This window comes from Hemiscyllium ocellatum, chromosome 33 (assembly GCF_020745735.1).
Source record: "Hemiscyllium ocellatum isolate sHemOce1 chromosome 33, sHemOce1.pat.X.cur, whole genome shotgun sequence".
Lineage (NCBI taxonomy): Eukaryota > Metazoa > Chordata > Chondrichthyes > Orectolobiformes > Hemiscylliidae > Hemiscyllium > Hemiscyllium ocellatum.
This window is the reverse complement of record NC_083433.1, coordinates 801,218-827,650: the sequence shown is the minus strand read 5'-3', so window position 1 is coordinate 827,650 and position 26,433 is coordinate 801,218. Positions and strand designations below refer to the sequence as shown.

The window sequence follows — 26,433 nt, the reverse complement described above, 5'->3', positions numbered from 1 at the left end:
CTCCATTTGTAACTATTGATTTTAAAATGTCAATATTCAACAAAGATAGAGAAAGGGATAAATGCCATTCATAAAGATCTTCCTGGAGTAAAAGTAATCCTTTTAAACAGAAAGCACATGTAAGCGTTAATTTATTATCGTTTACACTGCAGCAGTTTTAGATGTTTGCCAATTTACCTGATTCCCACAGCTGTAGACAACAGATCCCAGAGCTCTTGGGGAAAACAGGGGAGTCCCCCCATTTTGTCCTTGATTTGGGGCAGAGTCCTCGAGCAGGATCCAAGTAACAGGTGCAGCACGTTTGAGTAAAGGGCCTTCTTGAAGGATTGTGTAAGGAGGTGGTGAAGTTGGGAGGCAGAGTGAAGAGTGGTACAGACTGCATTGATGGGATCCAGAGTTCCCGAGGTGAGATGTATCTTGGAGATGGAAACATAATGAGAGACACAAATTTTGAACTTTAAATTATTGTTGATGTTACTGAGAGAATTTCCCAGCAGTTGCTTGGTGGTTTTTGCTTTTCCAGTTGTGTGGAAGCAGGTCAGGTCTGGCGGAAGACCTGTCCTCTGCTAAACACAGCCACAAACATTCATTTTCAAACATCTGCTGATCATGAGTCATCCAATCTGCCAAGTCATCTTCCTCAGAAATGTAGTGTTTGTGCCCCAGAGGAAGTGACAGCGTTATCATCAAACAGCAGGTTTCTGATCAGCTCTAGTGCTTCAAGAAAGAGCTGTTTCCACCATCCACCAATCACAGCTCAGCAAATGCTTTTAGTGATCTGTTCCCCACAAGATTTGACTCTGAGGACAATTCTGATCCAGTTCCTAGTGAATGTGAGACTACAAAAGGTTATTCTAGGCATGAATACAGGGGCCATTGTAGAAGTTCTATATTTAACCCTGTGCCTTGGGAGTATTTGATGAGGATAGTACAGTGAGCTTTACTTTCAGATAAATAGAAAAGTGGTAGTGTTACTCTGAATCTAATCTCACGCTGCTCCTTCCCCACGAGTGCTTCTGTGTCTGGATTTGACGTGTGGATGTGGAGTGTGAGAGCTGCAGTCACTGGCTGTTAGCTCCCTGTGGGACCCCCCCCCACCATCCCAAGAGTGTTCTGGGCTCAGAGATCGAAACTTTTTTAACAACATGATGTGCTGTGGGTTCTATTTTAAATAATTTTATCTTGTTTACTATCTCCTTGTTCTGCTTTTTACTGAAAATGTGTCCAGTAAATAGAAATTAGAACAAACTGCTGTAGAACGTTGACTGGTCTGAGAGAGAGTGAGTGTGTGAGAGAGAGTGGGCACACCTGCAGAGTTTCTCCAGAGAGAGGAAGTGGGCAGACCTGCAGAGTTTCTCCAGAGAGGGGGAGTGGGCAGACCTACATTTGTTTACGATTTTCAGGATCCACAACATTATGATTTTATCACATGAAGCAAAACCCAAACTGTGGCCAAACTCTGAGGCCTGTGTAATGGGTCACTCTGCTCGTTCTGACAAATGATTTGTTTTTTCCTTCAGTATTTCACCTTGTTGGTGTTCCTCTTGGCCTCCCAGATTACTGTCGGAGTTCTTGTCTACACCCAGAGAAGATCGGTGAGTTCCAGCCAGTTCAGCAGCTCAGATACCAATTGCTGCCTTCACCCGGGGAGAGGGATGCAGGGTGGGGTGACGGGTGTGGCAGTTCCCGGGACTGTGAGAAGGGGGATGGGGGTGCAGGGACCAGTGAGGAAAATTGAAACCCAGAAGTTTTTTCCGCAAACTGTGTGTTTTCCCCTAAGATAGAGGGAAAAATAATTCGTATGATCCCTACAATGGGCTCTTCGGCCCATCAAGTTCACACTGACCCTCCAAAGAGCATCTGACCCAGACCCATCCTCCTACCCTCTCCATGTAACCACCTGGAAATTATGGGTAATTTCCCATGGCCAATCTACCTAACTTACACATCTTTGGACTGTGGGAGGCAACCCACACAGACAGAGGGAGAGTGTGCAAACTCCACACAGACAGAGGGAGAGTGTGCAAACTCCACACAGACAGTCACCTAAGGCTGGAATCGAACCTGGGTCCCTGGTGCTGTGCAGCAGCAGTGCTAGCCACTGAGCCACCGTGCCACCCCATATCCTGCCTTCACTAATGGATGAGCACGGTGTGGGGGGGCACAGCTGCACATGTTTAGCTATGTAAAGGCATTCGCTTCCAAAGGCAGTATTTGTGGAAATAAATCGGTTAACGTTTCGGGTCAAGTGACTGTTCCTCAGTTGCAAGGGTATGGACATATGTAGGGTTTGTGTTCTAAGGAGAGGCTGGATAGGCTGGGACTTTATTCCCTGGAGCATGGGAGACTGAGGGGTGACCTTATAGAGGTTTAGAAAATCATAAGGGGCATGAGTTAAGTGAAGAGCAGGTGTCTTTTCCTTAGGGTGGGGGATTTCAAGACTTAGGGGCATGCTTTTAAGATGAGAGGAGAAAGGTTTAAGAAAGGCATAGGCAATTTTTTACCCCCACAGAGTGGTTCGTGTGTGGAATGAACTTCCAGAGGAAGTGGTGGGTTTGGGTAGAATTATAACATTCAAAAGATATTCAAAGAAGTCCATGAATTTGAAAGATTTGTAGGGATATGGGCCAAGTGCAGGTAGGTGGGACTAGTTCAGTTTGGGATTATGGTCGGCATGGACTGGTTGGACCGAAGGGTCTGTTTCCTTGTTGTATGACTCTGACATGTTTTGGATCAAGTGAAATGACATGCTGTGCCTCTCACAGTGACATCCTGATGCAAAGCTTTCATCCATGTTTTAAAATTTTCTGTAGATACCCTCATCCCACCCTAACCTGGGCCAATCACCCTCTGAGATCTCTTCAGTCCTTCATCCCTGATTTCCTTCAGTCCACATTTTGAGCTGCCTGGACTCCAAGATCTGGAATTATCTCCCTGAATCTCTCTTTCATTGTTAGGCCAAAGGGCCTGTTTCCACATTGTGGGGATTCTCTGTCGGAATTCTATTCTATGAACCCACCACTGGACCAGGTTTTCTGTCACCTGGCCTGATATGTCAGGTACCTGTGTACCTCAGTGTCATGTTCCTGTGAAACAATCCTGGCATGCTAAAGGCACCATATAAATGCAAGTTGTTGTAGTAGCTGTGGAATTCTGTGCTTGGAGACCTGATTGGTCAGTGTGTTCCCTGAAGTTTGGTTTATGTTTTGATCTCTTGTTAGATCGAGAAGCAGATTGGCAGAGCCGTGCAGAACCTGATCCAAACCTATGATGAGACCGATGAGAAACTTCAGAACCTGGAGGAGAGTTGGGACTTCATCCAAATGCAAGTGAGTAATAGGTTAGTAGCATGTGTAAGCTTCAGCAGCTAAGGACACCGAAGGTCCTCCTTTCTCAATCTCCCTCTTTCCCTGAGGTGTGGGGATCCTCTGTTTAAACCACCACCACCGTTTCTCTGTTGAGAGAGCAGGTCTATTGCTCTCTAGGATAATGGCAACTTTAACTTTACCTAGCGTTCGTATTTGGGATTTAATAATTTTGTTAGAGTCTGATTTTATGCAAAAGTATTTGATAAATCTATGAATTACAATTGAACTTTATCTATTTCTTACTGTTCTTTGTCTAATCCTGAAAGGAAAAAGGAGAATGAGTGTTTGAGAGAATATGAAACTGGACAGATCTTTGGCAGTGAGTTCATAAATAGCACATTGTGTTTCTCAAGTTGCAGCCTGACAGATTGCAGCTTTCTTCTTGAGGTAGATACTTGTTATTCAGTGACTTGGGTTTAAGCTCTTGACCCTTTTAACAAAGTTTCAGGTCAGCTTTAGTCAGACTGCCCTGTTCTTAAAACCACAAATCAGCAGCAATAAAAGTAAAACCAAATAAACAAAAGAAGCCAGTTATTTGTGGTAACTGCCACGGTTTCACATCCTAATTCTAATTTGGCTAATATACCCCCAACATGGGCTATATTAAGGGACATGTTCCCAACATGACAGTGAATTGTAACTAGTTCAGGACTTTTACAACTTGAATTCTTCTTCAAATTTCAAAGCAAAAAGATTATTAGCTGCACCGTCTCAGTCTGGGACTGTGTTATGGCACACCCTCTTGCTAATCACTAACCAGAAATTTCAGACCGTTTATCATTAGGGGAGCAGCAGATTCTCAATGCCCAGGCTGGCCCCCACAGAGCCCGGTGTCTATTCTGGTGTCAATGGGTGAATGGCTCAGTTAAACTCATTAAAAATCACAAAACACCAGGTTATAGCCCAACAGATTCAACTGGAAACATGCTAGCTTTCGGAGCGCCGCTCCTTCATCAGGTGATTGTGGAGGACACAATTGTAAGGCACAGAATTTATAGCAAAAGTTTACAGTATAATGTAACTGAAATTATACAGTGAAAAATACCTTGACTGTCTGTTGAGTCTTTCATCTGTTCAAATACCATAATAGTTTCACTTCTTTCATGTGTAAATCACAAAATTCTTTCTAAAATGTTGCATTCTCAGGTTAACTGGAGCAATGGGTGATAGCTAGACAATATGTTGAAGGTGTTAGCCCCTTGTGTTCTCTGTCTGTGCTATGATGTTTAGATTGATTCTAATCTTAAAAAGTGAGAAAGCTAGTGTGCTTTCAATTAAACCTGTTCGACTATAACCTGGTGTTGTGTGATTTTTAACTTTGTACACCCCAGTCCAACACCGATATCTCCAAACCAGTTAATCTCTGCCTTTTTCCCAGTGACTCCATTGAGTACGAGGATGTTCAGTGCCACCAGCTGGTGTCCCCCAGTACTGCAGTTGGAGTTCCCAACAATTAAAGGGGCCAATACCCTTTAATTAATTTTCATTAGGATTTAGGATGAGTTAGTATAAACATAAATGATGAACACATGGTTTGTTCATGCTTAGAACTTATCAAAGTATTCCTAGCATTCTAAAATTGGATAAATGAATTATTGAATTAGAATCATACAACACAGAACAAGGTCATTTACCTCTTAGGATCTGCTGACTCTTTTGTGAAGTTTTAGGCCTATCCCCATTCCTCAGTAATGTAAATTTGTCATCTTCAAATCAAATTGATTAGGTCATAGAGATGCACAGCACAGAAACACAGTTCAGTCCAACTCATCCATGCTGACCAGATATCCTAACCTAATCTAATCCCATTTGCCAGCACTTGGCCCATATCCTTCTAAACCCTTCCTATTCATCTACCCATCCAGATGCCTTTTAACTGCTGTAATCGTACCAACCTCCACCACTTCCTCTGGCAGCTCATTCCATACACACACCACCTTCTGTGTGAAAACTTTTAAATTTGCCCCCCCCCCCCCTCACCCTAAACGTATGCCATATAGTTCTAGAGTTCCCCACCCCAGGGAAAAGACCTTGTCTATTTACCCTATCCATGCCCCTCATGATTTTACAGACCTCTATAAGCTTACTCCTCAAACTCTGACACTCCAGGGAAAACAGACTCAACCTATCGTTTAAGCGGGCATTGGATAGGCATTTGGAAGTTATTGGGCTAGTATAGGTTAGGTAGGATTCGGTCGGCGCAACATCGAGGGCCGAAGGGCCTGTACTGCGCTGTATCCTTCTATGTTCTATGTTCTATGTTCTATCCAGCTCTCCCTCAAGCTCAAACCCTGCAATTCTGGCAACATTCTTGTAAATCTTTTCCAAACTCTTTCAAGTTTGACAGATTCTTTCCTCTTTTGAAACTCTGTATTGAATCTGTTATCTTTGTGCTTTCAGTTTATGGATTTAAGGTTGCCATTGCATAAAAATTTTCCATGTCTCCCAGGAATCTATCATCAGACACTTTCACTTTGTGCCTTAATTATTTTTATTCATTGCATTTGGAGGAAACGTAATAACCTTTTACCATTTCCAGTTCAAACTGAGTGTATTATCCAGCTCAGACTAGAAGTCTTAGTTTGATGAAGGGAAGAGATTTTGAATTATCCAGGATTGATCCAACAGAACAGAAAGTGAGATTTCCTACCACTTCACTGGGGAACTCTGCTTCCAGTTATACTTGATCCACATTCCACTTTGATATTTATCCATTAATTCTGTTTGTCCATAATAAAATGCTACTTTCAAAGATTGTGCTAAATGTCTGCCTTAAACTGCCTGCCATCTTTTTCAGTTTTCTTGCTGTGGTTGGAATAGCTCTCAGGAATGGATGAAAAACTCAAAGATGAAGAACAGTTCGCTGAACAACTTCACCTACCCGTGCTCCTGTTATAATTCTTTCCCACAGAATATCACCAGCTTCAACTTTACCAAAGAAACTGGATTCTGTTTTGCCCCCACAAACCCGTTCAATGTCATCCTGAAGGTAACATTTCATCACTTTCATTGTTTGTCTGACTTGCCTCTGGTCCTTGGTTGGATATGGTTTGAAATTTGGGCAGTCGTATTTGGAGAGCTTAGGGTGCAGGTAGCAGGGAGAGAGCAGCCCAGCCACTCCTGAACCCATGGAAATGTCCAGAGAGGGTTTAGGTTGATGATAATTCCCTACTTGATATGTTTGTGATGCAGTCCACAAATATGATGCTTCTGGTACTGACTCTGATTCTTGCTTCTCCAGAGCTGTAAGACTAATGTGTTCGATTGGATGAGGGAAAATATCTTCAGCATCATGATTGTCTCGATTGGTGTGAGTTTAGTGGAGGTGAGTCATTGGGGAGTGTGAACATTCCATGTTTGATTTGATTCTGTGGTTGCACTAAGGCTGCTGTCAGGCCTCCTGTCACATTCACAACTTATCATAGAGTCTGACTTGTTTGAATGTCTCAAAACAATAAAAAAAATGAAGGTAATGGGGACAGTTGGGATGAGTGGGATGGTTTGGGAGGTACTGGAAGAGATTGGGATAGATTGTTGAAAAAAACCTCATTGTGTTTAGTTCCTGCAGCTGCTCTGTCTCATTCTCCAACGCAACTGGTCCCGGGCTCCCAGCCAGGCAGAGAGCATGGCTTCCTGTCCTGATCTTCCTGCCAGGTGCCTGTGCTGTGACCCTCTCGTGCTGTTTGCAGTTATGTGACTGTTTCAGAACCAACCTTGCTTAAGCTGGGATTGATCATCACCTCATTGCAGTGTACTAGAGACTGGAGACGTTGGGGGTAGTTTGCAGGTGGCTCCAAGGGAATTGACCATGGACTGACTGGGTACATTGAACAAATGAGCACATTTAATGAAGATGGGAGGGCAAATGGGGGTGAAGATACATAGAAAAAACAAAATCCTGGTGAAAAAGGTGGCTGTTGGGAAATGAATGAGAAAATAATTTATGGAGGAAGTTCAAGCAACAGATTAAACTACAGCAGCAGCCCCGTGCACCCTAACCCTGCAGCAGCAGCCCCGTGCACCCTAACCCTGCAGCAGCAGCCCCGTGCACCCTAACCCTGCAGCAGCAGCCCCGTGCACCCTAACCCGACAGCAGCAGCCCCGTGCACCCTAGCCCTGCAGCAGCCCCGTGCACCCTAACCCTACAGCAGCAGCCCCGTGCACCCTAACCCTGCAGCAGCCCCGTGCACCCTAACCCTACAGCAGCCCCGTGCACCCTAACCCGACAGCAGCAGCCCCGTGCACCCTAACCCTACAGCAGCAGCCCCGTGCACCCTAACCCGACAGCAGCAGCAGCCCCGTGCACCCTAACCCTACAGCAGCAGCCCCGTGCACCCTAACCCGACAGCAGCAGCAGCCCCGTGCACCCTAACCCTGCAGCAGCAGCAGCCCCGTGCACCCTAACCCTACAGCAGCTCCGTGCACCCTAACCCTGCAGCAGCAGCAGCCCCGTGCACCCTAACCCTGCAGCAGCAGCCCCGTGCACCCTAACCCTGCAGCAGCAGCTCCGTGCACCCTAACCCTACAGCAGCAGCAGCCCAGTGCACCCTAACCCGACAGCAGTAGCAGCCCCGTGCACCCTAACCCTACAGCAGCTCTGTGCACCCTAACCCTGCAGCAGCAGCAGCCCCGTGCACCCTAACCCTGCAGCAGCAGCCCCGTGCACCCTAACCCTACAGCAGCAGCCCGGTGCACCCTAACCCTGCAGCAGCAGCAGCCCGGTGCACCCTAACCCTGCAGCAGCAGCAGCCCCGTGCACCCTAACCCTACAGCAGCAGCCCCGTGCACCCTAACCCTGCAGCAGCCCCGTGCACCCTAACCCTACAGCAGCCCCGTGCACCCTAACCCTGCAGCAGCAGCCCCGTGCACCCTAACCCTACAGCAGCCCCGTGCACCCTAACCCTGCAGCAGCAGCCCGGTGCACCCTAACCCTGCAGCAGCAGCCCCGTGCACCCTAACCCTGCAGCTGCAGCCCCGTGCACCCTAACCCTACAGCAGCAGCAGCCCCGTGCACCCTAACCCTACAGCAGCCCCGTGCACCCTAACCCTACAGCAGCAGCCCCGTGCACCCTAACCCTACAGCAGCAGCCCCGTGCACCCTAACCCGACAGCAGCAGCCCCGTGCACCCTAACCCTGCAGCAGCAGCCCCGTGCACCCTAACCCTGCAGCAGCAGCAGCCCCGTGCACCCTAACCCTACAGCAGCAGCCCCGTGCACCCTAACCCTGCAGCAGCAGCAGCCCCGTGCACCCTAACCCTACAGCAGCCCCGTGCACCCTAACCCTGCAGCAGCAGCCCGGTGCACCCTAACCCTGCAGCAGCAGCCCCGTGCACCCTAACCCTGCAGCTGCAGCCCCGTGCACCCTAACCCTACAGCAGCAGCAGCCCCGTGCACCCTAACCCTACAGCAGCCCCGTGCACCCTAACCCTACAGCAGCAGCCCCGTGCACCCTAACCCTACAGCAGCAGCCCCGTGCACCCTAACCCGACAGCAGCAGCAGCCCCGTGCACCCTAACCCTACAGCAGCAGCCCCGTGCACCCTAACCCGACAGCAGCAGCAGCCCCGTGCACCCTAACCCGACAGCAGCAGCAGCCCCGTGCACCCTAACCCGACAGCAGCAGCAGCCCCGTGCACCCTAACCCTGCAGCAGCAGCAGCCCCGTGCACCCTAACCCGACAGCAGCAGCAGCCCCGTGCACCCTAACCCTGCAGCAGCAGCAGCCCCGTGCACCCTAACCCTGCAGCAGCAGCAGCCCCGTGCACCCTAACCCTGCAGCAGCAGCAGCAGCCCCGTGCACCCTAACCCTGCAGCAGCAGCCCCGTGCACCCTAACCCTGCAGCAGCAGCCCCGTGCACCCTAACCCTGCAGCAGCAGCAGCCCCGTGCACCCTAACCCTGCAGCAGCAGCCCCGTGCACCCTAACCCTACAGCAGCAGCCCCGTGCACCCTAACCCTGCAGCAGCAGCAGCCCCGTGCACCCTAACCCTACAGCAGCAGCAGCCCCGTGCACCCTAACCCGACAGCAGCAGCAGCCCCGTGCACCCTAACCCTGCAGCAGCAGCAGCCCCGTGCACCCTAACCCTGCAGCAGCAGCAGCCCCGTGCACCCTAACCCGACAGCAGCAGCAGCCCCGTGCACCCTAACCCTGCAGCAGCAGCAGCAGCCCCGTGCACCCTAACCCTGCAGCAGCCCCGTGCACCCTAACCCTGCAGCAGCAGCCCCGTGCACCCTAACCCTACAGCAGCAGCCCCGTGCACCCTAACCCTGCAGCAGCAGCAGCCCCGTGCACCCTAACCCTACAGCAGCAGCAGCCCCGTGCACCCTAACCCGACAGCAGCAGCAGCCCCGTGCACCCTAACCCTGCAGCAGCCCCGTGCACCCTAACCCTGCAGCAGCAGCCCCGTGCACCCTAACCCTACAGCAGCAGCCCCGTGCACCCTAACCCTGCAGCAGCAGCAGCCCCGTGCACCCTAACCCTACAGCAGCAGCAGCCCCGTGCACCCTAACCCGACAGCAGCAGCAGCCCCGTGCACCCTAACCCGACAGCAGCAGCAGCCCCGTGCACCCTAACCCTGCAGCAGCAGCAGCCCCGTGCACCCTAACCCTGCAGCAGCAGCAGCCCCGTGCACCCTAACCCTGCAGCAGCAGCAGCAGCCCCGTGCACCCTAACCCTGCAGCAGCAGCCCCGTGCACCCTAACCCTGCAGCAGCAGCCCCGTGCACCCTAACCCTGCAGCAGCAGCAGCCCCGTGCACCCTAACCCTGCAGCAGCAGCAGCCCCGTGCACCCTAACCCTGCAGCAGCAGCAGCCCCGTGCACCCTAACCCTGCAGCAGCAGCAGCAGCCCCGTGCACCCTAACCCTGCAGCAGCCCCGTGCACCCTAACCCTGCAGCAGCAGCCCCGTGCACCCTAACCCTACAGCAGCAGCCCCGTGCACCCTAACCCTGCAGCAGCAGCAGCCCCGTGCACCCTAACCCTGCAGCAGCAGCAGCCCCGTGCACCCTAACCCTGCAGCAGCAGCCCCGTGCACCCTAACCCTACAGCAGCAGCCCCGTGCACCCTAACCCTGCAGCAGCAGCAGCCCCGTGCACCCTAACCCTACAGCAGCAGCAGCCCCGTGCACCCTAACCCGACAGCAGCAGCAGCCCCGTGCACCCTAACCCTGCAGCAGCAGCCCCGTGCACCCTAACCCTGCAGCAGCAGCCCCGTGCACCCTAACCCTGCAGCAGCAGCCCCGTGCACCCTAACCCTGCAGCAACAGCCCGGTGCACCCTAACCCTGCAGCAGCAGCCCCGTGCACCCTAACCCTGCAGCAACAGCCCGGTGCACCCTAACCCTGCAGCAGCAGCCCCGTGCACCCTAACCCTGCAGCAGCAGCCCCGTGCACCCTAACCCTGCAGCAGCAGCAGCCCCGTGCACCCTAACCCGACAGCAGCAGCAGCCCCGTGCACCCTAACCCTGCAGCAGCAGCCCCGTGCACCCTAACCCTGCAGCAGCAGCAGCCCCGTGCACCCTAACCCGACAGCAGCAGCAGCCCCGTGCACCCTAACCCTGCAGCAGCAGCAGCCCCGTGCACCCTAACCCTGCAGCAGCAGCAGCCCCGTGCACCCTAACCCTGCAGCAGCAGCAGCAGCCCCGTGCACCCTAACCCTGCAGCAGCAGCAGCAGCCCTGTGCACCCTAACCCTGCAGCAGCAGCCCCGTGCACCCTAACCCTACAGCAGCAGCCCCGTGCACCCTAACCCTGCAGCAGCAGCAGCCCCGTGCACCCTAACCCGACAGCAGCAGCAGCCCCGTGCACCCTAACCCGACAGCAGCAGCAGCCCCGTGCACCCTAACCCTGCAGCAGCAGCAGCCCCGTGCACCCTAACCCTGCAGCAGCAGCCCCGTGCACCCTAACCCTGCAGCAGCAGCCCCGTGCACCCTAACCCTGCAGCAACAGCCCGGTGCACCCTAACCCTGCAGCAGCAGCCCCGTGCACCCTAACCCTGCAGCAACAGCCCGGTGCACCCTAACCCTGCAGCAGCAGCCCCGTGCACCCTAACCCTGCAGCAGCAGCCCCGTGCACCCTAACCCTGCAGCAGCAGCAGCCCCGTGCACCCTAACCCGACAGCAGCAGCAGCCCCGTGCACCCTAACCCTGCAGCAGCAGCCCCGTGCACCCTAACCCTGCAGCAGCAGCAGCCCCGTGCACCCTAACCCGACAGCAGCAGCAGCCCCGTGCACCCTAACCCTGCAGCAGCAGCAGCCCCGTGCACCCTAACCCTGCAGCAGCAGCAGCCCCGTGCACCCTAACCCTGCAGCAGCAGCAGCAGCCCTGTGCACCCTAACCCTGCAGCAGCAGCCCCGTGCACCCTAACCCTGCAGCAGCAGCCCCGTGCACCCTAACCCTGCAGCAGCAGCAGCCCCGTGCACCCTAACCCGACAGCAGCAGCAGCCCCGTGCACCCTAACCCTGCAGCAGCAGCCCCGTGCACCCTAACCCTGCAGCAGCAGCAGCCCCGTGCACCCTAACCCGACAGCAGCAGCAGCCCCGTGCACCCTAACCCTGCAGCAGCAGCAGCCCCGTGCACCCTAACCCTGCAGCAGCAGCAGCCCCGTGCACCCTAACCCTGCAGCAGCAGCAGCAGCCCCGTGCACCCTAACCCTGCAGCAGCAGCCCCGTGCACCCTAACCCTGCAGCAGCAGCCCCGTGCACCCTAACCCTACAGCAGCAGCCCCGTGCACCCTAACCCTGCAGCAGCAGCAGCCCCGTGCACCCTAACCCTGCAGCAGCAGCCCCGTGCACCCTAACCCTGCAGCAGCAGCCCCGTGCACCCTAACCCTGCAGCAACAGCCCGGTGCACCCTAACCCTGCAGCAGCAGCCCCGTGCACCCTAACCCTGCAGCAACAGCCCGGTGCACCCTAACCCTGCAGCAGCAGCCCCGTGCACCCTAACCCTGCAGCAGCAGCCCCGTGCACCCTAACCCTGCAGCAGCAGCAGCCCCGTGCACCCTAACCCGACAGCAGCAGCAGCCCCGTGCACCCTAACCCTGCAGCAGCAGCCCCGTGCACCCTAACCCTGCAGCAGCAGCAGCCCCGTGCACCCTAACCCGACAGCAGCAGCAGCCCCGTGCACCCTAACCCTGCAGCAGCAGCAGCCCCGTGCACCCTAACCCTGCAGCAGCAGCAGCCCCGTGCACCCTAACCCTGCAGCAGCAGCAGCAGCCCTGTGCACCCTAACCCTGCAGCAGCAGCCCCGTGCACCCTAACCCTGCAGCAGCAGCCCCGTGCACCCTAACCCTGCAGCAGCAGCAGCCCCGTGCACCCTAACCCGACAGCAGCAGCAGCCCCGTGCACCCTAACCCTGCAGCAGCAGCCCCGTGCACCCTAACCCTGCAGCAGCAGCAGCCCCGTGCACCCTAACCCGACAGCAGCAGCAGCCCCGTGCACCCTAACCCTGCAGCAGCAGCAGCCCCGTGCACCCTAACCCTGCAGCAGCAGCAGCCCCGTGCACCCTAACCCTGCAGCAGCAGCAGCAGCCCCGTGCACCCTAACCCTGCAGCAGCAGCCCCGTGCACCCTAACCCTGCAGCAGCAGCCCCGTGCACCCTAACCCTACAGCAGCAGCCCCGTGCACCCTAACCCTGCAGCAGCAGCAGCCCCGTGCACCCTAACCCTACAGCAGCAGCAGCCCCGTGCACCCTAACCCGACAGCAGCAGCAGCCCCGTGCACCCTAACCCTGCAGCAGCAGCCCCGTGCACCCTAACCCTGCAGCAGCAGCAGCCCCGTGCACCCTAACCCGACAGCAGCAGCAGCCCCGTGCACCCTAACCCGACAGCAGCAGCAGCCCCGTGCACCCTAACCCTGCAGCAGCAGCAGCAGCCCCGTGCACCCTAACCCTGCAGCAGCAGCCCCGTGCACCCTAACCCTGCAGCAGCAGCAGCCCCGTGCACCCTAACCCTGCAGCAGCAGCAGCAGCCCCGTGCACCCTAACCCTGCAGCAGCAGCCCCGTGCACCCTAACCCTGCAGCAGCAGCCCCGTGCACCCTAACCCTGCAGCAGCAGCAGCCCCGTGCACCCTAACCCTGCAGCAGCAGCCCCGTGCACCCTAACCCTGCAGCAGCAGCCCCGTGCACCCTAACCCGGCAGCAGCAGCCCCGTGCACCCTAACCCTGCAGCAACAGCCCCGTGCACCCTAACCCTGCAGCAACAGCCCGGTGCACCCTAACCCAGAACAACTGGGGAAAATCTCCCAGCATCATCCGAGTGGAGACTTCCTCCAGGAGTATAGGGCCTGTTGGTTACTGAGTAAAAGCCTGAGGCCTGGGCTGCAGCTGCTGCTTGTGCTGCTTTTTCCTCCATTTTAGTCACCACGCTATACAGCATGGAAACAGACCCTTCAATCCAACCTGTCCATGCTGACCAGGTATTCAAACTAAACTAGTCCCATTTGCGTGTTTTTAGTTCATATCCCTCGAAACCTTTTCCTATTCATGAACATTGTAATTGGGCCCACATTAACCACTTTCTCAGGAAGTTCATTCCACATACAAACCAAACCCTGTATTTCTAAAAATACACCCTAGGGAAAAAAACATTGCTATTCAACTTATCTATACCCCTCATGATTTTATAAACTTTAATAAGGTCATCCCTTAACCTGCTATACTCCTGGTGGGAAAGACAGTCCCAGTCTCTCCACCCCTCCTTATAACTCAAACCCTCCGTTCCCAGGCAATATCCTGGTAAATCTTCTTGGAATCCTCTCCAGTTTAATAATATAATTCCAGTAACAGGGAGACCAGAACTGTAAACAATACTCCAAAAGAGGCCTCACCAACATGCTTTAAACCTCAACATGACGTTCCAACTCCTCTATTGAAACATCTCACCAATGTACACAAGTGTGCTAAATGCTTCCTTAACCACCCTGTCTACCTGTGACACACATTTCAAAGAATTTTGTACCTGAACCTCTAGGTCTCTCTGTTCTACAACACGATCCAGGTTGGGTCAAATCAAGGGGGAAACATTTTATTCTTGGCACTGAGAGGGGAAGCTGGGAATGAGTTAGGCCACAGCAGTCATGTGAACAAGCATGTGGGGTATGTGAACAAGCATGTGGGGTATGTGAACAAGCATGTGGGGATGTGAACATGTGTTGCATGGTGTTGGGAGCAGATTAATATTGTTTGTAACAGGTCCTGCACTCCCCAGAATAAAAGTTGCTGATACTTTTAAGTGCATTAATAGTGACTTTGGGTAAAACTGTTGGCAATATTGAACTAACTTAATCCAACTAACTTTGGTTTGGTTCCATTTTTGCTCCCAGAGATTTCCGCATTGAATATTGGAAGGTAATTACCTCATGTGTGAATTTGTTTGTGCACAACCTAATTTCTGTACCTTAACTTATCACTGATCACATTTGACCAGTTTACTAATAATGGCTTAATTCATTCAGCATAAACGTCAACTGTATTTGGCCCAGTGAGGTTTGGTGCATGTGGGACTCTGTACCCTAGTGAGAATGTGTGTGTGTGTGTGTTTGTGAGAGAGAGCCACCTGTACCCCAGAGAGGGTCAGTGTGTGTGTTTGGGACCATACCCCAGGAAAGGTCAGTGTGTGCGTGTATTGGGGGGGGAACCATACCCCGAGAAAGCTCTGTATATTGTGGGGGGAGGGGGGGAACCGTACCCCTGGGAGGGTCAGTATGCAGTATGTGTGTGGGGCAACTGTACCCCAGGAGGGTCAGTGTGTGTGGGATCAGCACCTTTAGGAGAGGAAAATAGATTGTTGCATAAGCACGTGTTAAAATACATTAAATTGAGGATAATCAATCTGTAGGGAATTGACAGGTGGTCTGCAGATATAATCCTTTGCAGACAATTAATTTTGTCATGTGATGTGCTTTCTCTTTGAACTATTTTTCAATGCCATTTCCTTTCCTGCCTCGCTTCTAGTTTGGACTGCTTGTATTCTCCTTCATCCTGTGTTTACAGCAGTTTCAACCCTGCCTTGGAATCAGGCAGCCTCAGCATTTGGAAGTATCTGCAACTTCCAATATTACAGTTCACCTGCAGGCAACAGCCAAGGAAACAAACACAGCAACTGAATTGTTCACTGAAGACGCACAGTCTCAGGGACAAGCAGAGAGAATAGAGGCAGCAACTGAATTACTCACTGAAGAAGCACAGTCTCAGGGACAAGCAGAGAGAATAGAGGCAGCAACTGAATTACTCACTGAAGACACACAGTCTCAGGAACAAGCAGAGAGATCAGAGGCAACAGCTGAATTATTCACTGAAGACGCACAGTCCCAGGGACAAGCAGAGAGAATAGAGGCAACAGCTGAATTATTCACTGAAACCACTCACTCCGAGGAACAGTGATAGTTGTTTATTCTTTCTTAATAACTGGGCAGATCAGTGGGTTCTTATGGCATTGAGGGAATGTTTTGTGAAACAAACTGTATTTGACTGAATAAAAGGTGAGAGATGGTAGAAAGCCATGTGTAGTTGTACTGAGCGATTTGATTGGATGAGAGAATCTCATCACAAAGTTACAAAAGTTCATCAGTCAATGTCCAGCGTTGCAGTGCAGTATTTAGCACAAGGGTATTTGATCAGTGGTTTATTTTGTTGGCAGTTGGCAACAGTTGTTGTTCCTGCCCTGTTTGGGGAGGGGGTCAGATTGATTCTCTCTCCCTGAGGAACTGAGATAAGCAAATGAGAGAAAGGACTGGAAAGTTTTCTGGAAGAGGTACTATGATATTCTCAGTTCACATTAACAGGAACTGTTTGAGTGAGTAAGACCAAATTGAAAATGAACCCTGGTGAGGAGTCCGGAGTTTGGGGGACTGGGGTTAACATCATTTATTCAGAAATAGTAATCACATTTCCAGTTCATGTATTCTGTCTTACTGGAAGAACTACTCTTGAGTTCCACTTGAATAAATGGGACAGACTACACTGGGAGCTGTGTCCTAGAAGCATCGTCACCATAATCCTTTCGCCTTGAAAGTGGACATGGAGAATGACCATGTGTATATAGCTGCTCACTGTCTCTGTGTCTCTGAGTTCAGGATGGGATTGTTTATGGGAACAGTGCTGAATGTCACCCACTGGTTTCTGTGTGGAGTGGTTCTCTCTCTGTTAGTTTGTGCCATTCTGTTGGGCAGTAGGAAACCAAATTATTCACATTGACTTTCTTTTCCCTACAGCTTTTTGCAATGACGTTATCGATGTTATTGTGTAGGAATATCGACCCAGATTACGACAAACTCATTCGTTTTCAGTAACAACAAGGCTGCTGGGTTGCTCTGGAACAAAGGAAATCCAGTGTCTTTTATTCTTGGTTTATAACTTCCTATCATAACTTTGCTTCCGGTTTGTGTTTAATCCTTTTTGTGGATTGCAACTGGGACTGGGATCACCACATCAGCTCTCGAACCATTTCGAGGAGTATTCGTTATTCAGTGTTGACACATGATTGTAGAAATCACCTGTTACTGGAGAAATGACATCACCCAATACCAACTTCAATCCAACTCATTTTACCCAAAACCTAATTCAATCAAATCAGCCAGGAGCCCAAAACAGAATATAACAAGCTTATATCAAAAAGCATTGTCTATATTGGAGAGCTGTCAAAAATGCAAAGAGTAAACCTTGGCCTTATTTAAGGAATCATACAGTCTTCATGAAAATATCGGTTTCTTCACAAAATTGGTTGAATAGACATTGGGTAATGGAAACACAAATCAGCAGAATCTATTTTTGAATAATTTTATGTGGATTAATTTTGAGCTTTATTTTGATGACCGCTGCATGACTTGTTTGAATGTGTTTGTTCAATATCAGTACATCAGTGTAACCAAGTGGCCAAGGTACTTTCTGGAATTATTGACTCTGATTTTTTTTGTGAGGGCATGTGTATAGAGGCTGTTGCTGTATGACCACATCCTCCAGACTCATCTCAAAGATTTCATGTAAATACATTGTCCAAACTGCTTCTGGCTTGTGCAAACAAAGGAGAACTTGGGTGTAAAGTTGACTGATCTGAGCATACTTGATATGAAGGATTTTACAATTTGCCTCAACTTTAGTGGAGAATGAGGAAAAGCAGGACCCTCATCACTTTCCTGTATCTGCAAATGTATGTGCAGTTGTCTGTAAAGTTAGGAACAGGCTTGTTATGATGCATCTTATGGGTGAACATCCATCAACATTTTTCTACCTGTGCTTAAACCTGAATTGTACCAAGTACTTGGCGAGTGAGTATTCATTAATCAGTACAGAGTAACATTCGGCTTCAGAAATGAAACAAATATGCTTTAGACAAAACCTTCCAACCTGAATCTGTGTATAGGGAGCCTGCAGTTTTATATGAACAATGTGAAAACTCAACTTAGCCTCATCTGATTGTTTCCTCTCAATTTCCCACTCCAGCCCCTAACCAATCAAAACCTTGGTTCAGATTCCATGATTGATCTTCTACCTTTTTCATCAGATGATGGACAACTGATAGGGCTATAGTATCCAGGAAATCCTCTCGCTCAAGTTAAGGGGAGATTTTCCCCCCAGAAATATGCAGCAGCTGACTCAACATCTGGAAGAATAAATACATTTCATCTGGGTTCTGCCTGCATGTTATCTAACACCTTGTGTTTTGTTTACAACATTCTTTCTAACTTGTCAATCCTGTATTACAATTAATGAATTCTTAGCAGTATTAATCCTTCTAAGGGAGATAGAGATCAGTTCATACTTAATCTTGCAAGCCCAAAGGCAAGTCTACATTGGTTGTAATTCTGCGATTGGGCAGCACTTGCTGAACTAATAGAGGGTGCTGTTGGTGCAATCCAACCAATTTAGGAACATCAGTCAAGCTCATACAGTGAGAGTGTAAATGACAGACATTCACACACACGGAGTTGTTCAAATCTTGCACTTATGCAGGAGTATGAGGACCCTATAGTTTCTTCTGACTTTCTCCGTGGCAATATCTCAGCTAGTTATGTTCAATTTGCAAATCAATCAGCACCCTGTTCTTTAGTTTAAATTATCATTTGACAATTTTGCATTTGGTCTGATGAGTCCAGAATGGGAACATGTTTCACTCTTCAGAAGTATTTCAGTTCTGTTTACCATGTGACCATATATAGAACTTCTTTAAATGGTCAGTTAAAGTCAGTAATGCCTGTGGTTTAGTTGAGCTGTGAATGCTAAAGACTTGTTATTGTTCTTGATTCCATGATTCTATCATTCATTCCAACACAACAAACCTGCTTTATTCCCAAGGGGGTAAAGTGATAGCAGACAGCACTGCCAGCCATAGCAAGCACAAATCAGCAAATACTAGAATAGCTTGATGGATTTGTCAGTATATTCTTGTATAAACCTCCCAGGACCCTATTCTGATCTGTTTTTATCTTTTTAATAAAACTTTCAACCAATGTTTGGGCTTTATACTTTGGTTTTTTTTAATTGAAATCATGAACAGCAATTATAAAGTGCATTCCTGAAGAAGGGCTTATGCCCGAAACGTCGAATTTCCTGTTCCTTGAATGCTGCCTGACCTGCTGCGCTTTTCCAGCAACACATTTTTAGCTTCAATCAACTCTCAGCCAACTTGTCAATAGAGAGGGGATTACTATAATTCAATCTCTTCCCTTACCAATGTATTTGTACCAGAGGTGTAGCGGTGATGGGCAAGGATTGCATTGGGCTTCAGTATGATTCTCTATAACGTTAGTATCTTAACGTACAGCATTTGCTTGAGGATTAATCTTTGCGTAATCTTTGAGCCGGGTGGGGAAGATTCATGATAATGTTTGTGCCTAACCCAGCCACCAAAGGGAGTGCAAGGCAAATCAGGCCGGAATGTATGCCCAGGTACATCGAAGCAGGGAGGATATATATGAGATAGCATGAGCTGATGCTCTGGGATAAGGAAGCAGTTAGAATTTAAAATCTGCTGCTCCAGGGTCTGGTGCGGGCAAATCCACACACAGCTTTCAAAGAGGAATTAGATAAATGGCTGAAGGGAAAAAGAAATTTAAAACGTTGGAGAGGTGAACAGGCTGATGAGTGATATTAATGGAGCTGTTCTTGCTGTGAGCCATATGGACATGGATAAGCTTCTCCTGTTCTTAGAGACTGCATGGTTAACCTCTGCAGCAGTTCAGTCAATGGTGGAAAATGGTGCTGTCATTTGTTTAATAAAGACTTCAGCTTTTTTGTATTTTTTTTCTCAGAATAAAAGTGAATCTGGTCCAAGCAGAGCTTAAACGTTAACCTTTTCCCCCAGCACTCCGTATAGCATTTAATTAGAGGGCAACAGGGAAATTCACAGCTGACCCTACAGGAACCTGTGTGGGAGAGCTCACAGCACAGGAACAGATAAGTGCATAGCTTTTAAACTGTAACCTTGCTGTAAGTCTACAGTAGTGGGTAGTGGGTTGTTTCTTTATTATGTTTTATTGAGATCTGTCTATTGATTACATTTTAAAAGTATAAACCATAAGTACTCCGGTAGCCTGGAGCAGTGTTTTTTTTAAGAGCAGTTATACGCTGCTATTTTCTGGGTCTGTAGATTGTGAAGGAGTAAAGATGGCCTTTAGTAGAGTGATGGGCTCTTCCTGTTGGATGTGGGAGTTTGGGAAGAGTTTCCATGTTAGGTGATGATTTATGATGCAGGATGTTTCTTTTGTTGCGAATCCTATCAGATCATGGAATAACTGGAGTGGAGGTTAGAGATAATGTGGAATTTACAAGAGTTAGGGTGTGTGATGGATGGCAGTTATAGGAAGGGAGAACAGCCACAGATGCAGTCAGGTAGATGGTTAATTCCAGGAAGGGGAGGCAAGTAGTGTAGGAGTCTTCTGTGGCAACCCCCATCTCAAACAAGTATGCTGTTTTGGAACATGTAGGGGGTGATAGACCCTCAGGGGAGTGTAGCAGGAACAACCAACTTTTTGATATCGAGACTGGCTCTAATGTAATGAGGGGTGCATTGGGTTCTGAGCAATTGATTGTGATAGGACTTTCTAGTCAGGGGCACAGACTGACGTTTCCGTGGCCAGCAGCGAAAAATCAGAATTGTGTGTTGCCTCCCTGGTGCCAGGATCAAGGATGTCTCAGAGAGGGTGCAGAATGTTCTCTAGGGAGAGAGGGGCCAGCAGGAGGTTGTCCTACACATTAGAACTAACAACATAGGAGGGAAAAAGGACAAGATTCTGAAGGGAGAATATAGAAAATTAAGCAGGAATTAAAAGGGAGGTCCTTGAGGTAGTAATATCTGGATCTGGTGTTATGATTTGAGGAGGGTAGGAATAGGAGGATAGAGCAGTTGAATATGTGGCTGAGGAGCTGGTGCAGGGGAGAACGATTCACATTTTTGGATCATTGGAATCTCTTCTGGGGTGGAGTCACCTATATGAGAAGTACAGATTGCTGAATTGGAAGGGAACTAATATACTGGCAGGGAGATTTGCGAGAGCTGCTCAGGAGGGTTTAAAGCTGGGGTTGGGGGTGGGGAGATACTGAGGAAAGAGAACAATCTAACACTGGTACAGTTGGGAAAGGGAACAAATCAAAGAGTCAGGGCAGGCAGGAACAAAGCAGAGAACAAGGTGGGACTAATAAATTAAACTGCATTTATTTCAATGCAAGGGGCCTAACAGGGAAGGCAGATGAACATGGGACTGGGATATCATAGTGATTACAGAAACATGGCTCAGGGATGGGCAGGACTGGCAGCTTAAATGTTCCAGGATACAAATGCTACAGGAAGGATAGAAAGGGAGGTGAGAAAGTAGTGGAGTGGTGTTTTTGATAGGGGATAGTATTATTGCTGTGCTGAGGGAGGATATTCCTGGAAATACATCCTGGCAAGTTATTTGGGTGGAACAGAGAAATAAGAAAGGGATGATCACCTCTTTGGGATTGTATTATAGACCCCCTAATCGTCAGAGGGAAACTGAGAAACAAATTTGTAACGAGATTTCGGTGATCTGTAAGAATAATAGGGTGGTCATGGTAGGGGATTTTAACTTTCCAAACACAGACTGGGACTGACATAGTGTTAAAGGTTTAGATGGAGAGGAATTTGTTAAGTGTGTACAAGAAAATTTTCTGTTTTAGTATGTGGATGTACCTACTAGAGAAGGTCAAGTTTTGCACCTACTCTTGGGAAATAAGGCAGGGCAGGTGACTGAGGTGTCAGTGGGAGAGCAGTTTGGGACCAGCGACCATAATTCTATTAATTTTAAAATAGTGATGGAAAAGGATAGACCAGATCTAAAAGTTGAAGTTCTAAATTGGAGGAAGGCCAATTTTGATGGTATTAGGCAAGAATTTTCGGAAGCTGATTGGGGGCAGATGTTTGCAGGTAAAGGGACGGCTGGAAAATGGGAAGCCTTCAGAAATGAAACGAGAGCCCAGAGCCAGTATATTCCTGGTAGGGTGAAAGGAAAGGCTGGGAGGTATAGGGAATGCTTGATGACTCGAAATTAATGTTTCAGTTAAGAAAAAGAGGGAAACATGTCAGGTACAGACTCCTTAGAGTATGTAGGCAATAGGGTATACTTAAGAGGGAAATCAGAAGGGCAAAAAGGGGACATGAGATAGCTTTGGCAAATAGAATTAAGGAAAATCCAAAGGGTTTTTATAAACACTTCAAAAGGGTAACTAGGGAGAGAATAGGACCCCTCAAAGATCAGCAAGGCAGCCTATGTGCGGAGTCACAGGCGATGGGGGAGATACTACATGAGTATTTTGCATCAGTATTTACTGTGGAAAAGGATATGGAATGTAGGGATGGTGACATTTTGAAAAATGTCCGCATTACAGAGGAGGAAGTGCTGGATGTTTCGAAACGCATAAGATGGATAAATCTGCACAACCTGATCAGGTATACTCTAGAATCCTGGGGGAAGCTATGGAAGTGATTGCTGGGCTCCATGCTTGAGATATTCGTATCATCAATAGTCATAGGTGAGGTGCTGGAAGACTGGAGGTTGTGTGACATGGCGCTACTATTTAAGAAAGGTGGTAAGGAAAAGCTGGGGAACTAATTGACCAGTGAGCCTGACATTGGAGGTGAGCAAGTTGTTGAAGAGAATCCTGAGGAACAGGATTTGCATGTATTTGGAAAGGCAAGGACTGATTAGGGACAGTCAACATGGCTTTGTGCGTGGGAAATCATGTCTCATGAACTTGATTTGAGTTTTTTGAAATAGTAATGAAGAGGATTGATGAAAGCAGAGTAGTGGATGTGATCTATATGGACTTCAGAAAGGCATTCGACATAGGAGGTATAGTTAGTAAATTTGCAGATGACACCAAAATTGGAGTGTAGTGGACAGTGAAGAAAGTTACCTCTGTGTACAATAGGATCTTGATCAGATGGACCAATGGGCTGAGGAGTGGCAGATGGAGTTTAATTCAGATAAATGCGAGGTGCTGCATTTTGGGAAAGCAAATGGGGGCAGGACTTATACACTTAATGGCAAGGTCCTGGGAGTGTTGCTGAACAAAGAGACCTTGGAGTGCAGGTTCATAGCTCCTTGAAAGTGGAGTCGCAGGTCAATAGGATAGTGAAGGCGGCGTTTGGTATGCTTTCCTTTATTGGACAGAGCATGACTATACAATTTGGGAGGTCATGTGGCTGTATAGGATGTTGGGTAGGCCGCTTTTGAAATATTGCATGCAACTCTGGTCTCCATCCTATCAGAAAGTTGTTGTGAAACTTGAAAGGGTTCAGAAAAGATTTACAAGGATGTTGCCAGGGTTGGAGGATTTGAGCTACAGGGAGAGGCTGAACAGGCTGGGACTGTTTTCCCTGGAGCATCGGAGGCTGAGGAGTGACCTTTATAGAGGTTTATAGAATCATGAGGGGGATGGATGGGGTAAACAGACAAGGTCTTTTCCCTGGGATGGGGTTTCCAGAACTAGAGGACAAAGGTTTAGGGTGAGAGGGCAAAGATTTAAAAAGGATCTAAGGGACAACTTTTTCACACACAAGGTGGTATGTGTATGGAATGAGCTGCCAGAGAAAGTGGTAGAGGCTGATACAATTGCAATATTTCAAAGGCACCTGGATTAGTATATGAATAGGAAGGGTTTAGAGGGATATAGGCCAAGTGCTGGTAAATGGGACTAGATTAGGTAGGGATATCTGGTCAGTGTGGCCGAGTTGGACTGATGGTCTGTTTCTGTGCTGTACATCTCTATGACTCTGTGATTGGAGCAGGAGGCTAAAGGAATTGCAGCTGAAGTGGTTAAAAAAAATTATAAAAGTTGGAGTTAATGAATCCAGTTTCAATTAATTGTCAACATCAGATTACCTATATCTCCATGAGAATGTTTGTTGGGGGAGTGGTGTAATAACAGGCAGAGATTGACTATATTACATTGTTCAGTGCCGGATATGCTCAGGTCTGATATTTGGAATAATGGTTAGTGATTATTAGGAATAACTTGTAAACATAGGAAGATGGTTGTGGTTGTTGGAGGTCAGTCATCTCAACTCCAGGACATCGCTGCAGGAGTTCCTCTGCGTAGAGTCCTTGGCTCAACCATTTTCAATGGCTACATCGATGACCTTCCCTTTAGCATAAGGAAGATTAGATTAGATTAGATTACTTATAGTGTGGAAACAGGCCCTTCGGCCCAACAAGTCCACACCGACCCGCCGAAGCGCAACCCACCCATACCCATACCCATACCCCTACCCCTACATTTACCCATTACCTAACACTATGGGCAATTTAGCTTGGCCAATTCACCTGACCTGCACATCTTTGGACTGTGGGAGGAAACCGGAGCACCCGGAGGAAACCCACGCAGACACGGGGAGAACGTGCAAACTCCACACAGTCAGTCGCCTGAGTCGGGAATTGAACCCGGGTCTCAGGCGCTGTGAGGCAGAAGGGCTAACCACTGTGCCACCGTGCCGCCCATAAGGAGATGTTCTTGACTCCTCAGCTACTGAAGCAGCCCATGTCCAGATGCAACAATATCTGGGCGCTTTACAAACTTGGACTGAAAAGTGGCAAGTAATAACCATCTCTCATGAGAGACAATTTAATATCATCTAACAACGGTGATGCCACTGAATGTTAAGATCTCCCACAATCAATATTCTGGGGTTACAATTGGTCAGAAACTGAACTGGACTCACTATATAAATACTGTGGCTAGAAGAACAAGACAGATGAGGAATACTGCGGTGCGTAACCCACCTCCTGACTCCCAAAGCCTGCCCAATATCGACAAGGCACAAGTCAGGAGTGGGATGGAACCCTTCCCCACTTGCCTGGATGGGAGTAGCCCCAACATTTAAGAAGTTTAACATCGTTCAGGATAAAGTCTGCAAAGTTGGCATCACATTGCAAACGTTGACCTCTCCGTAGGAACAGTATTATTGAGAGGGACAACGTCAGCAGATATTTTGAAACATCATCTCCCTTAAGTTCACCTCCAAACAACTCACCCTCATGACTTGGAAATATACAGCTGTTCCTTCACTGTCACTGAATCAAAATCCTGGAATGGCCAATATTATGGAAGAGATAAACCCCCCTCAGAATATATTAAGAGGATCACATGGACTCTAACCTCTTGTTTTAAAAGGCAAGTGCCGGGCATTGCATTCTGGATGAAATTTGATTTGTCAAACTACCCGTCTTGAAGCAAAACACACTTTATTCATACACTGTAGTTAAAATACAACAGATGAAAGACAGAATTGGAATAACCTAACTCTAAGTAATTTATTATTCTAAGTTTTCCAATAATGAAAAAACAGTAACTGTTCCAATATAGTTACATCTCAAACACACTCTTGGCAAAGACAAATTTTGTAAAAGAGATTGTCTCACTTGCAATTCTCCAGTCCAGGAGGAAACACATCAAGAAAGGGAGTAGCAGCGAGAGATGTACTGCAGCTTCAAGACTCCAGCAATTGCTACTGAAAAACTACAAGTAAATATCTTGGTTCTGTGGGAGCTCGATCCCACCCATTCAGGCTGCTTCTATTGTTCCAACTTAAAAAGAACCCAAGATCTCACAAATGGTTTACTTTATTAGCTCTGAGTGGATCAATCAGCACTTCTATCTCAATCCTTTTTGAAAAAGGACAAAATACACTTCTTAAAACCATAGTATCATCACACCTCCTTAACAGAACTGTGGGTATATATTTGGGCAGATTGACTCCAGTAGTTCAACAAGGCAGCTCACCACCTCCTTCTCAAGGCAACTATCAGACAGTGATGCTCATATCCTACAAGTGAATAAGTAAAAAGCTTATATAAAATTACTGAGCGGCTTAAGCGTGTGCAATAATATCTGTCAATGGATTCACTTTGACGCAGAAAAAGACATTAAGAATTATACTGAGCTTTTAATGAAGCTTGCTGCAGCTGCTGCTACACTTTGAAAAAGGGTGAAGCACTTTGTACTGCACAGTTCTTGCTGGTGACGTTTGGCCTTCCTTTTAGAAGGGGTGAAGGCCTAACGTGGGATGACACGGTTCTGAAGAAGTGTCTGACTGTCAGGAGGTGACTCACAGCTTTGAAATGTATTAGCTGACATTGAGAAGTGCTGAGTCCCAGGTGTAACAGATTGATACAAGTACTCACATGAAACCTCACTAGATAATTCAGTTCATTTAACACCTGTGGCTCTGTTTGAGGAACACGTCTTGTGTGTCACAAATTGTTTGAACAGGACAAAAGAAGTTTTGAAGCTGCAAGAAGATGTAGGGGTGAAGGTTAAGCATGCATGTGAGTTCTCACTATGGGTTTAACTCTTCCATTTGCCTTAAAATTATGGTGTTATACTGCTCTATGTGTTGTAATTTAGATACAATTTACTGGACAGGCACAATTATGTCTATAACAGAACAGCAAGACCAGTGATTTATGATCAGATTGAGTTGCCTGAAAGAGTGGTGGAAACAGATTCAGTGATCACTCTCAAAAGAGAATGGTTAGGCAAGGACCCAAAACAGATGTAATGTCTTCCTGTTTGAGAAGTTCTGGGATATTTGAATACAAGAACAGAAAACTTTCCAACT

General features: G+C 48.5%; 1 protein-coding gene across 1 annotated transcript in view; it reads left to right on the top strand.

The window, feature by feature from the left end:
• The window catches only part of LOC132831276 (leukocyte antigen CD37-like), a 70,636-nt gene extending 51,831 nt beyond the window's left edge, over nucleotides 1-18,805 (top strand). Inside the window, exons 5-9 of the mRNA XM_060849306.1 lie at nucleotides 1,521-1,595; nucleotides 3,222-3,329; nucleotides 6,166-6,357; nucleotides 6,610-6,693; nucleotides 16,571-18,805. Coding sequence (XP_060705289.1) covers nucleotides 1,521-1,595; nucleotides 3,222-3,329; nucleotides 6,166-6,357; nucleotides 6,610-6,693; nucleotides 16,571-16,648 — 537 coding nt within the window. The 3' untranslated portion in view covers nucleotides 16,649-18,805. The remainder of the gene's footprint in view (nucleotides 1-1,520; nucleotides 1,596-3,221; nucleotides 3,330-6,165; nucleotides 6,358-6,609; nucleotides 6,694-16,570) is intronic.
• The last annotated feature ends 7,628 nt before the right edge of the window (nucleotides 18,806-26,433 follow it).